Genomic DNA, 11,615 nt, shown 5'->3' on the forward strand with positions numbered 1-11,615 from the left:
TCCATGAAAGTGATAGGCGACATAGGTGATAACGGCTGAAAAACCGTTATTTTTATACTTAATTTTGATAATCAATCAACCCTTTTTGACTTAGAAACTTGCTTTAACTCATGTTTTTGCTTTAGTTTTGTGAATAAGAGAGTTGAAGGTGAATTTAATGGTTTTGTGCTAGATTCCTTTGATTATGTAGGTTATTGGATTGATTTGAAAGAAGAGTTAAAGTACCAAATGATTGGAATGCAGAAAAGTCAATCAGAAACCAAAAAAGTCAACCAATCAACCAGAAAAGTCAATCAGTCAACCGGAAAAGTCAACTAGTCAACCAAAATGTAGAAAAGTCAACCAGAATGCAAAAAAAGTTGCGCTGAGCGGTAATTATCGCTGAGCGCCAGTTTTGAAGTGCCGAAATTACCGCTGAGGGCTAAAAATGCAGCTGAGCTTCATTCTGAAGAGCCGCAAGTACCGCTGAGCGGCAAAAGTGCCGCTGAGTGCCATTTTAAGTGAACTTAGACCTGTTTTCTGTTATTTTTATGGGCTTGAACCTGTTTTCTGTTATTTTTATGTTCTATTTAAGGACTTGCATGTCCTAGGTTTTGTATCTTTTAATGGCTTAAGCATAGAAACATACTTTTCACCCCTTGGGAGTAGATTTGGGGATTGTGGCAGCTCTTCTCTTCTCTCTAGGGTTTTTTTCTATCTCTTCCATTGTTCATCTAGTTTTTCCATGACGATGGAGGGCTAACCCTTATTGTTGTTGGGAAAGATGTAACCTTCTTAAACTCTCATGTATTGAATTGATTCTTGATTATATATGCTTTACTTCATTAATTGTTAGGGTTTTTCCTCTTTGCTCTATGCATGCTTTGTTTAACTCATTCAATTGCATGATTATTGATTTTGTCAATATGGACACATACGGGGAGATCTAGATATGGGGAATCTCTCCCAAAAGCAGTATTGCCTAGACATAGGGATATAAGGGTTGATTTTCTTTAAGCTTCTGTGCGAATGTAATGCATGAATAATTGCTAGGGAGACAAGACATTGTAAACTAGTGATTAGGAGTAGGCTTTCTTCACCGAGACATCGGGTTTAAGGTAAATTAGAAAGTGACATTAACATTAATGAAGAAAGATGAATTCATATATGCATGAGAGTAAATTAGGTGAAATCTAAACCCCAACAACAATATTATCAACTTCATTCATTCATTCTTGTGTTTAACCTCAATTGATCAAATTGCATTCATGTTTATTTTATTGCATTTGCATTCAACACCCCCAAAATTTGTTCTTTAGAGTCTTAATTAGTTGAGTAATCACATAACTGTTTAGTGTCGTGAGTCTCTTGGGAAACGATACTTGGTCTTACCATTTATTATTACTTGATACGATTTGGTTACACTTGCCGAGAGTTAACAATAGGCTTGAGTTTTTTGTCCACTAGGTGGATAGTCTTTAGGGTCTAAATGCAATGCTTGTGGGCTAACGATGAGGATTTGCCTCTTGCGAATCCTCCTTAGATAGTTTTAACATATTGCACAATGGACAATCTTGGCTTTTGCTTCGACTCTTACAGTTATGCCTGGAGTTACGTCATTGTTCGGTCTTGGAGGAGTGGTGAGAACGCTCTTTTCTCCTCTCAGGACTTCTCTTACAAGGAGGGCTTCTGCCTTCCCGTTCGATTTTCTTATACTTCTTGAGGTGATCCGCACAGATCAATTTTACAATTTGATCATGAAGAGTGATGCAATCCTTCGTGGTATGCCCATATTCTTGTGATAGAGGTAGTGTTTATTGGCGTGAACCCTAGGAGTGTAACCCTTCACCTTTAGGGGGATCAAGCCAACACTTAGAGTCTTTTCAAGTATTTTGGCTCTAGGTGTGTTTAGCGATGTGTACTAATGGAAATGTGGCGCACAGGGTATGTCCTTCGGTCGAGACTCAACCCCTTTGTTGCCAGCACTGTTCAACTTCTTGCTTTCCTTTTTCTCGCTCATGGAAGCTTCCTACTGCTTTTGGAGCTTGCAGAAGTCTTTCATGTCTTCGACCCACATATACACTATCACCCTCTCCCTTAACTTCTTCATGGTTTTGGTTGGCTTTATACATAAGCTATCAATGAACAACTCAAGCTTCAATGCCATTATCACATGTGTGAGGGCAAACTCATGACTAAGGTTTCAAATCTACTAAGCGGTTTTCCCAAACCGACCCATGAAAGAACAAAAGGACTTATCCTTTTCTTACTTGAGTTTGACCAATGGAAGAGTGGTCAGGTGGTGCGACCTTCTTGTAGCAAACTGCATGTCAAACAACAAGCAAGTGACCACAAAGTTGTCAATGAAGTTAGGTGGTAGGGAGTTAAATCACGTCAACGCCTTTCCCTTGAAGGAAAGGCAGAACGTTCTAAATGTGAACATATACACATTTAGTTGACGAACATCCTCAAGTGCTCCTCCAGATCAATCGATCCATCATATTTCTCAAAGACTGGGGGAACTAGAGGCATAAGGGTCTCCATGATGGTCGTTGTGAAAGACAATAAGTCAGTCATGTTCTTCGTCTACATGACAGGTTCTCCTTGCTTGCTCCCCTATTGCCCTTTTGGGCTATCCTGCATAGGTCTTCTCTAAATCTGGTTGAGGGAGGCTGGAACTGTTGTTGCTATTGTTATGCTGAAGCTGAGGGCACAAATTGTCGAGCGCTTTACTCTTGATGCATAGTTTCTTTTTCAACCCTAAGAGTTGTCAACTCCTCTTCATACCTCCTCTACATTTCTTCCATTTGTCCTTGCATGGTTCTCAACATCTCGAACTGGCTAGGATGATTTTCAAACACCTCTACCATGACATTGCTCGTCATATTCCTTATAATTATCACCATAGGGTTTTGATTGGTTGCTGAATGCCCGGGCCCACAGTGGTTTTAAAATGTTTCGAGGTGTAGAGTCGAGGTTAACATCCAACTTCTAGAAAGCCTCCAACGGGTTCAAAGTTGTCTTCCACTCTATGTGTTCTTGTAACCACTCATCTAGAACTGTTCAAAGAGTACCTACAGAAGGTACTCTAATGCCAAAGTCAGCTCAACATTTGACAGTTTAAATATTAATGGTATAGTAAATACAATCACCTACCTCCTTATCTCAAACCTATATTTATAAATTTTGAAGTGGACTTTTGATTAAAAATGACCTAATTACGACTCAATTGTTAGTAATCACACATTACCATTAAGTTGTTCAACATTATAGTTAATTGCCCTGACCGTTGACCGATCAATCAGACTCCTTAACCGTTCGGTATTGGTGGTGATTTGTTTGTGCATCTCATTAATGGTTAACCGGACGGTCATACAATTCCATCCACAATTTTGGTTTTCTTCAACAAAAACTACTCATTACAAAACAAACATATCTATCTCTTTCCTCAACAAGCTCATGTTCTTTCTCCTCCATTATCATCAACTATCTTCATCTTCATCTTTCTTCCTCTCCCTCCATTTCAACACACAAGAAAGCATTCATCCACCCCAAACAACAAAAAACACCTTTTCCACTATACTCATGAGGCATCTCATCATCTTCTAACCCTTTCATTACACTTTCCATCTTCACAACCCACAATTATCACATAGAACACACAACAATCATCAATAATCACCCATCAATTATTTTCTTCTTAATTAACCATTTACACATGCACACATAGTACCCCTATTTTTCTCCATCTCCTCTACATTCTCAAACAACAACCAACCAAAACAATATTCAAAAACCAAAATCAATCGAGAAAATTGGGAAGAACGAAAATCAAGGCAAAGGAATATGTTCCGGTTTGAGATCGTGCTTGAAACAAGTGAAATGGTTTTGGTGGTGCTTGCGACGAACATAACATGGTCACGACAACTGGTCTGAACAATGCGATGGTGATATTAAAAAGGTTGTGATGTTCCCAATCTATAGGCTTGGAAGAGAAAGAGAAGAGGAGAAAAGAGAGATCCGAGCAACGAAGATATTGGTTGTCGACACCTCCAATGGTGGTGGCAGGGCCAATAATAGATCTAAACGACAAGGGAGAATTACAACAATGTTTAAGTTGAGTAGCTGAGGCTTCCGATTGCAGTCACCAACGACATCTTTGATCAAGAAATAGAGGCACAAATAAAGAAGTACCCTGTTATGCCCATTTGTGCACGATTGTAGAAGAGAAAGGGAAACACCTCTTGTGAATGTGGTATGGATGGATGTTGGAGAAAAAGCCTCTCAAGGAGATTTGGAAGGACTGGCTTGAAAAAAAAGAAAATGAAATAGAAAGTTAATTTCGTTTTTTTAAATTAAATAATTTGTCACATATCTTAAATGAAATATTGACATGAATCAGCATTTATCACGTAAAGAAAACACTTAACATCATAATTAATTCTATAAACTTTGAAAAAATAAGAATCTAACTAGAGTAAACTTCTTTGGAAGAAAGAATAAAACCAAAACCATTTAATAAATTAGAAACCAAAAATATAGTTAACCTAAAAAATTATTACTTAAAGTATTCCAACTTTCAATTGTTCTACCATCATTCCCCAGAGGATGTTGAGGGACAGACACTAGTGCCTTTTAAATGTAACAATGTCCTAAACATAATTTCAGGACAATTTGCCAGAACAATTATATAGGCTCTTTGGTATTACCGAACTCTAATTCAAAACTGAAGTCCAGTGAGATAAGTTTGAACGTCAACTACAAAATAAACCTAAATTGAATTAAAAAAAACAGATTTAAACGATTTATCGAATAAGAGATAAACAGTCATTACTTTTAATAACTACAGTAACTGGTATTAGTTAGCACCAGTTGAATAGAGAAAAAAAAATGAATACACGTAAATGTGAACATATACAACCTTGAAATTTGCATTTTCCAAATAAATCAGCCAATCCACTAATTGGTGTTTGTGTTGGGAAGGAGGATGAGAAAAATATGGCAGACAGCACATGTCCATTTATAAGCTTCTACTCATTACTCGGTGGCATGAGCATCAACAGCATGTAGTAAGCCTGCGGTACTTACATATAATGCACAATGAAGTGTGTAAATAACGAAAAGATAATGCGTCAAGAGGATGTCAGCTTTGAGGGAGATGCAGCTCGATCTGATTCAATCATGGATTTTATATAGAATTCACCAGCCTTGTATGAAGACCTCACCATGGGCCCCGATGCCACATATCGAAATCCCTTCATACAAAGTAGAATCAGTTTATACCACATGATCAAGCTATAATAATTAAATACCATATGCAGGTTTTATAATAATATTACAGTTTTTCCATAAATCATCATGATGCTGGATGCAACAATTAAACGGAGAGAAATGTTCCATGATTGCACCGCTTGGTGATGAATAGAAATAGAATGTGAGATAAAGATTGCTATTGGCAGGTCCGCTGCGTCAGGGGTGTGCTAACTCCTTAGAATAAATAAGGGAATGACAAGTCTAAACTTTCCATGTATTAGCACGATATGATTATTTTACAAAAACTGAAAGGGAAAAAATGATTTTATATGCTCCAAATTTTGAGACGAATAAATACAGGCAAGAAGCTCAGGTTTAATAAGTTTTATGCCACTCAATATCTAGTACATCGAGAGAACATAGAAACAAAAAGAAAATACTATTATAGTACAGAACTGATATTTAGTATTAGATTAAATTAAGGCCAGCAAAATTGATGATAAAGTACACAATCAGTAATTACTGTTGAAATTATTAAATTTTTGGAACAGAGGGACGAAATGGAAAAGAGACTGAATGACGAGTTACAATAAGATGGTAAATACACTAATTCTTTTTCATGCCAACACTACATCATAACCCTAACTAAATAAGGAGTCAAATCATGAAATATAAGGAAACATGGAAATCAAGAAATAGGAAAACTAATATTAATCTTTTCAAAACAAAAAGGAAGACCAAGCTAATAATATAATCTCTAAGGTACTCTAAAATATTTTGATACAATATTGGTATTACAAGATACTCATCATATATTATAACAATTACTTTTGGTAACCAATTCATTATGCGATATAAATGCTATCTTTTTCAACAGCTCCTAGGCAGTAAAAAAATGAGCATTTCTCCAAACCAAAATAAGTTAAATTCAAACACATGAACAAAAGTCTTACCATTTCCATGCCAAGAGTCTGATACTTATTAAAGGCCTCTGGCGTAACATATTCAGATACTGGCATATGGCGCTTTGAAGGTCTCATGTACTGCCCAAATGTCATCACGTCAACTCCAGCCGCTCTCACCTTCTCCATTGTCTTCACAACCTGGTCAGGTGTTTCCCCACAACCTAACATTATTGAAGTCTTAGTGAGTGTTCCAACAGGAGCATATTCCTTGGCCATCATTAGAACATCTAAGGACTGCCTAAAATTAGCACGATGATCCCGAACAGCATTCTGTAGCTCTTCCACTGTCTCAATGTTATGTGCAAAGACATCTAATCCTGATTTAGCAACTTTCTCTACACAGTCTGCATCTCCTCGAAAATCTGGAACTTAATACAACAATGGTGCAGTAATCATCAAAGAAAGAAATTTGAGTTAGTACTTAAGAAGGTTTTTAATTAAGTATAGTAATAATAATTCATCTCAACAAACATATACTAAGACTGAAACCTGACACAAGAAGATGTAAATTCAAAATCGAACCAAATTTATTCTCAATGACCTGTAAACAAGATCTCTTCATAATTCTATTAAAAGCCATACCGTTAGCATATCACATTTCCATAATAAAAGTACTACATCTATGAAATTCAGCAACTGACACTTCCATGGGGAATTAGCACAATGGGTACCACCTGATCCACCTTCCAACCTAATATCCTATAGTTGAAACAAAAGTTAACTAAAGATTGCCTTCCTTTCATACCCATTATCCACTAACTATAACTGCAAACCATATAGATGCTTAATTTTGTAAATAGAACTAGGTGCCCACCTATCAGTATTAGGCTTGGAATTTTAATTTGATAGAGATGCCAAAATATTTTCGGTAACTAGAAATATTCAAATACATACCTAGGGCTTCTATCAGCATATTAGGCTTCAGTGCCTTCAGCTTCTGCACTGTCTCAGTAAAATGACCACTCCCTTGATCAGGTAAATCATCACGGTCAACACTTGTTATAACCACATACTCTAGACCCCATGATGCAATTGCTTCAGCCACATTGGTGGGCTCATCAGGGTCAGGGGGTGGAGGAGTCCTCGATGTCTTAACATTACAAAATCTGGAAATTAACAAGAAATAATTAGATGCAAGTTTCTTGTGAAAAAACTAATCCATGTACAACTATAATAAGTCTTGGATAATCATACTAAGATTCCCGTGGTTAATTCTTATTACATCCTATACTTCTTTGGGAAATTACGGCTACCTTTCTTACCTAGTTATTTTTATTAGAATAAATGTTGTAGAAATTGTACATCAAGTAAGAACAGCTAGGAGCAACTTCTTAATTATAAAAGGGTGTGCATTATAAAATACACAGTGATGACAGTGTGTAATTTCCCGAATAAAAAGGATGTAATGTGTAAACTTAACTAGCAGTACCCGTAAGAGAAGTCAGAGTATCACCCCAAAGTATAGTTATAGTTATCGATCAGACAATAAAAGTTAAATTTTAAAATCAAATTTTGCTATACATCCAAACCAAATTTAAAGATGATAGACCCTATTTTAGTGATTGCTACTCGACCTATTGGGTCGCTGGTTACCGAGCCATTATCGGGTGTATTGGAAAGATCACGTTCACCAATGATATGACAAAAGTAGCATATACAAGAATGGGACAGCTCTGACTTCTTGAACTAGTTTTTGGATTTGAGTAACGCAAGTTCTAAGATGTACATGTAATTATTACAATCTCAGTCAACTATACGTGCTATGCCATTAAACAACTCAATCTCTAAAACATGCTTATTACTTAAAGCAACTCCAGCATTCCTTAGGATTCATAACATGAGCACAGAACTACTTCATATCATTTTTGCAACTCTACTGGCGAGTGGTATCTGCTCTACTTATCAATCAAACTGAAACACCAACCATACCTAATTATCCAAATCTAGATACACTTCCTCAAAGCCACTTTCAAAAATAAATAACGTCCCTGTTCCTGCTAAAGCTGAAGTGGAAGCCTAAGCTAGAAACACTCAATGCGTATCTTCCGTTCGTGATAGTGTAGATGTTTATTTATAGATATAGAAATCGAAACGATTGGATTATAACCTGCAACCTCGAGTACAAGTGTCACCGAGAATCATGATAGTTGCCGTAGCAGTGCCGGTCTCGCCGCCGGACCAGCACTCGCCCAAATTAGGGCACCGAGCCTCCTCGCAAACAGTGTGAAGCTTCAATTCGCGGAGCTTCTTCTTGATCTGCACGTACTTCTCGCCGCCGGGAACGGCCTCCTTCATCCACTTCGGTTTCGGAAGCGGCTTCTTCTTCGTCCCGACCTCCACCGAGTACGCGCTCTCCGATCTCAGCGCGATGAAGTCCGACAGCGACGGTGATTCCTCCTCCAGCCGCGCCCGGAGCCCCGCCAGAGTCTGCGGGAATTGCGACGGTGCCACTGGAGAGGTTGCCGATGATGAACAGAAGAGTCTCGCGGCGCATTTGATGTTTGCGCCAACGCTTCTAATCCGTGAATGCATCATCATCTATCTCTGTCTCGCACAATCACACATTGCTTAACGCAGATAGAGAGGAACATGAGGACGGAGACTCACGTGACACGCACGCTCACACATATTCTTAGTTTTGTTTAATGCATGCTTTATTAATTGGAAAATTATATTTTTACATGGTCGACAACATTTTCACATAAGATGTGTATTTTTTTTTATTGATTTATTATTTATTTGATATTATAACGATGTACTCTAAACCTAGTAAGAAAATGACACCTATAAAAAATGTTGTTAAAATATTTCTGTTAAGATATTATTATCCTTATTATGTTAATGAGCTTACCAAATTAGAAAGTGAAAAAGCCTTTGGGGCTAACATTATTCCAAGAAAATTTCTTTATGCACTCATATAGTCTAATTAAAATGAGTTAAATTTGATTTTAAATATTAAAAATTTCTAATGAAAATGACCTAACTTCATCTTTGTGATGTGATGGTAACTACCAAATATTTATAGAGTTTCTCTATGTTCATTGTCACCACACCTTATAGAGTTTTTCTAATTTTATTATCAGAAAATCACATCTCTATATTAGAAAAGCTGGATCGTAAGTCCCTACACCTCCATTAGTAGAAACCACAAGTCCTTGTATCTCCAACACAAAATGATAGATTCCTTCACAAGTTAGGTTGGACCAAAGTAAGAAAAAAAAGCTATGGTGGTAGAAGTGGCAAGGAAGTTATGGAGATGGTAGTGATTGCTCTTGATTTTGGTGTGTTTGTAGTGGGATTAATGTTGTTGATGGTGCTTTTATAGAGGTTGGTCAACTCTAGAGAAGGGTGGCTAGAGAGACCTTATAGTATGCTCTAGCCATAACTTAGAGACAAGTTAAGAATAATTCAAATTTTTGGTAGCATTTCATTACTAATCTCAAAAGTTGGTTTAAAAGGGGACATACACTACTATTTATAGATGAAGGAGTCTACAAAAGTAAACCAAAACCCTAAAATGTTATCTTGCACAAAACCCTAAAAATCTTATCTTGGTGAAGGAAAACTTGACATGTGACACTCTAACTTTTAGAAAAACATTCCATTCCTATAGTCACACGTGGAAAACCACTTTAGGAAAAGTTTATCTACTAGAAAAATAACATATGACCACTATCTTTATAAGAAAACTCTCCACTAAGAGCTTGTTGTTGAAAACTGGTATCGTGCAGCGGAAATGATTTAAAAAGTGTGTTACGATCAATAACCAAGAGGGGAGGGGTGAATTGGTTCTTTTAAAAATTTTAATTTTCGTTTAGAACTTTTAACAAATAGATGGTAAACTAAAAGTGCAGAGATAGAGAAAATCACACAAATTGTTTTATCTTGGTTCAAATAGAAAGATTCTACGTTTAGTCGTTAATTACTATAAACAGTGATTAACCTTTTTAACTAAAATTTTGTTTGTAGATTACAATCAGATAAGCAAATATTAAAGAACAGAGAACACCTTCCTTCGACAAACGAACAGAAGAATTTCGGCTCAATCAACTTGAAGATAACTGCTTCGACCTTAGACACATTAAGTGCAAGCTTCTCCTATTCACAAGACTTTACTCGAGCACACTAACACTTAAGAACTTCCTCAGACTTTTTCTGCATTCTCAAATGGCTTAGTTCCCTTTTCACTCACAGAGAGTTTCCCTTAGGCACACAGCTCTAATACTCTCAAATGAAAAGTTACTCTCTAAGAGCTGTGGAGAACTCTATTTATAAGCCAAGATTCGTGCAGGGTCAGAAACTGAAAAGGTAGCTTCCAACTGCCAGTGATAATTATCAAAAGTGATAATCGATTATATGCGTCTGTTATGTGGTTTTAAAAAAATGATAATCCATTATTCTGAGGGATAATCGATTATTTGCGCAAGCAATCTCTTTCTACTTTGGCTCGTGATAATCGATTATTACACTTGATAATCTATTATTTGCGCAATGACTCACTAAAAAGGAAAACTTCTAAGTACTTTTACATCATCAAAGTTATTCTTATACAATTGTTTTTGCAAAATGCTTTTAATGTAGATACAACAAGAGTCTTCAATTCTTCAACTTTTAACATCATCAAAACTTCATAGTAGCTTCAAGATACCAATGCTTCTCATTGATAACACTTGTCACGTGGAAAACTACTTTAGCAAAAGTTTTCCACTAGGGAAATGACACATGGTCAATACCTTTGTAATAAAACTCTTCACTAAGAGTTTGTCATATGGTCACCATGTCTCATGTAGAACATCCTCCACCAAGCTAGAGTTAAAATATTAATCACCTAAGTTTAGCTTAAGCTAGGCTCAAATATTGCCCTACAACTTAAGCAAGATTATTTAAAAATTCTACACTACTTGGCCCTTAATACAAGGCCTAAAAAGAAATCATACACTACTTGACCTTTAATACAAGGTTTAGTAATACTCCATGATAGCCCAAGAGAAAGAGTTTTGCTTCACTTTGCATATATGAATCTAGCTCTTCTTGAATGTGATTGAGTTATGACTAGGTGGTATGTCATCAACTTCACACTACCATTGCTCAAAGCTAGTGAAGAAGAAAATGGTTCATTCATTAGTGCAAAAACATAGTATAATGTCGTTGATTTTTGGCCTTTCACGTTGAATTTGAGGTCGACGTCATATCGGAAGACGTTAAATTCACATCGAACATAGAACAATTCGACGTTTACAGTAAAGCAAATTAAAGTCGAATTTTGTCAATATTCGACGTTAATCAATTTTTTTTTGTTTTTTTAATTAATTGTGATCTTTTTTACATTTCTACAAGACTTGAAAAGCAAAAAAACAACAAATTTCAGTTTTTGGTATTTTATAAAGCATGAACTATGAACGTGTAGTGTAGTATCAA

General features: G+C 36.4%; 1 protein-coding gene across 2 annotated transcripts; it reads right to left on the reverse strand.

Annotated features, from left to right (window-relative positions):
* Window positions 1-4,738: 4,738 nt before the first annotated feature.
* LOC108332282 (lipoyl synthase 2, mitochondrial) lies at window positions 4,739-8,798 on the reverse strand. 2 transcript variants are annotated; one of them, XM_052870556.1, is made up of 4 exons: window positions 8,305-8,798; window positions 7,092-7,303; window positions 6,186-6,559; window positions 4,739-5,234 (listed from the first exon to the last, which is right to left on the reverse strand). In XM_052870556.1, exons 1-4 carry the CDS (start codon window positions 8,733-8,735, stop codon window positions 5,112-5,114), a joined length of 1,140 nt encoding a protein of 379 aa, XP_052726516.1. In that variant the 5' UTR covers window positions 8,736-8,798; the 3' UTR covers window positions 4,739-5,111. The 2 variants fall into 2 exon arrangements, with proteins under 2 accessions (XP_052726516.1, XP_017422938.1); XM_017567449.2 differs by having other exon boundaries at window positions 6,186-6,565; window positions 8,305-8,793.
* Between the last annotated feature and the right edge of the window lie 2,817 nt (window positions 8,799-11,615).

The sequence above is a fragment of the Vigna angularis genome, chromosome 11 (assembly GCF_016808095.1).
Source record: "Vigna angularis cultivar LongXiaoDou No.4 chromosome 11, ASM1680809v1, whole genome shotgun sequence".
Lineage (NCBI taxonomy): Eukaryota > Viridiplantae > Streptophyta > Magnoliopsida > Fabales > Fabaceae > Vigna > Vigna angularis.

Coding starts and splice junctions, on each gene's coding strand:
- LOC108332282 (XM_017567449.2), bottom strand. CDS start 8,735: ATGATGATGCATTCACGGATTAGAAGCGTTGGCGCAAACATCAAATGC. Junction 7,304..8,304: donor ACTTGTACTCGAGGTTGCAG/GTTATAATCCAA, acceptor GTTAATTTCCAG/ATTTTGTAATGTTAAGACAT. Junction 5,235..6,185: donor AGACTCTTGGCATGGAAATG/GTAAGACTTTTG, acceptor CTTTGTATGAAG/GGATTTCGATATGTGGCATC.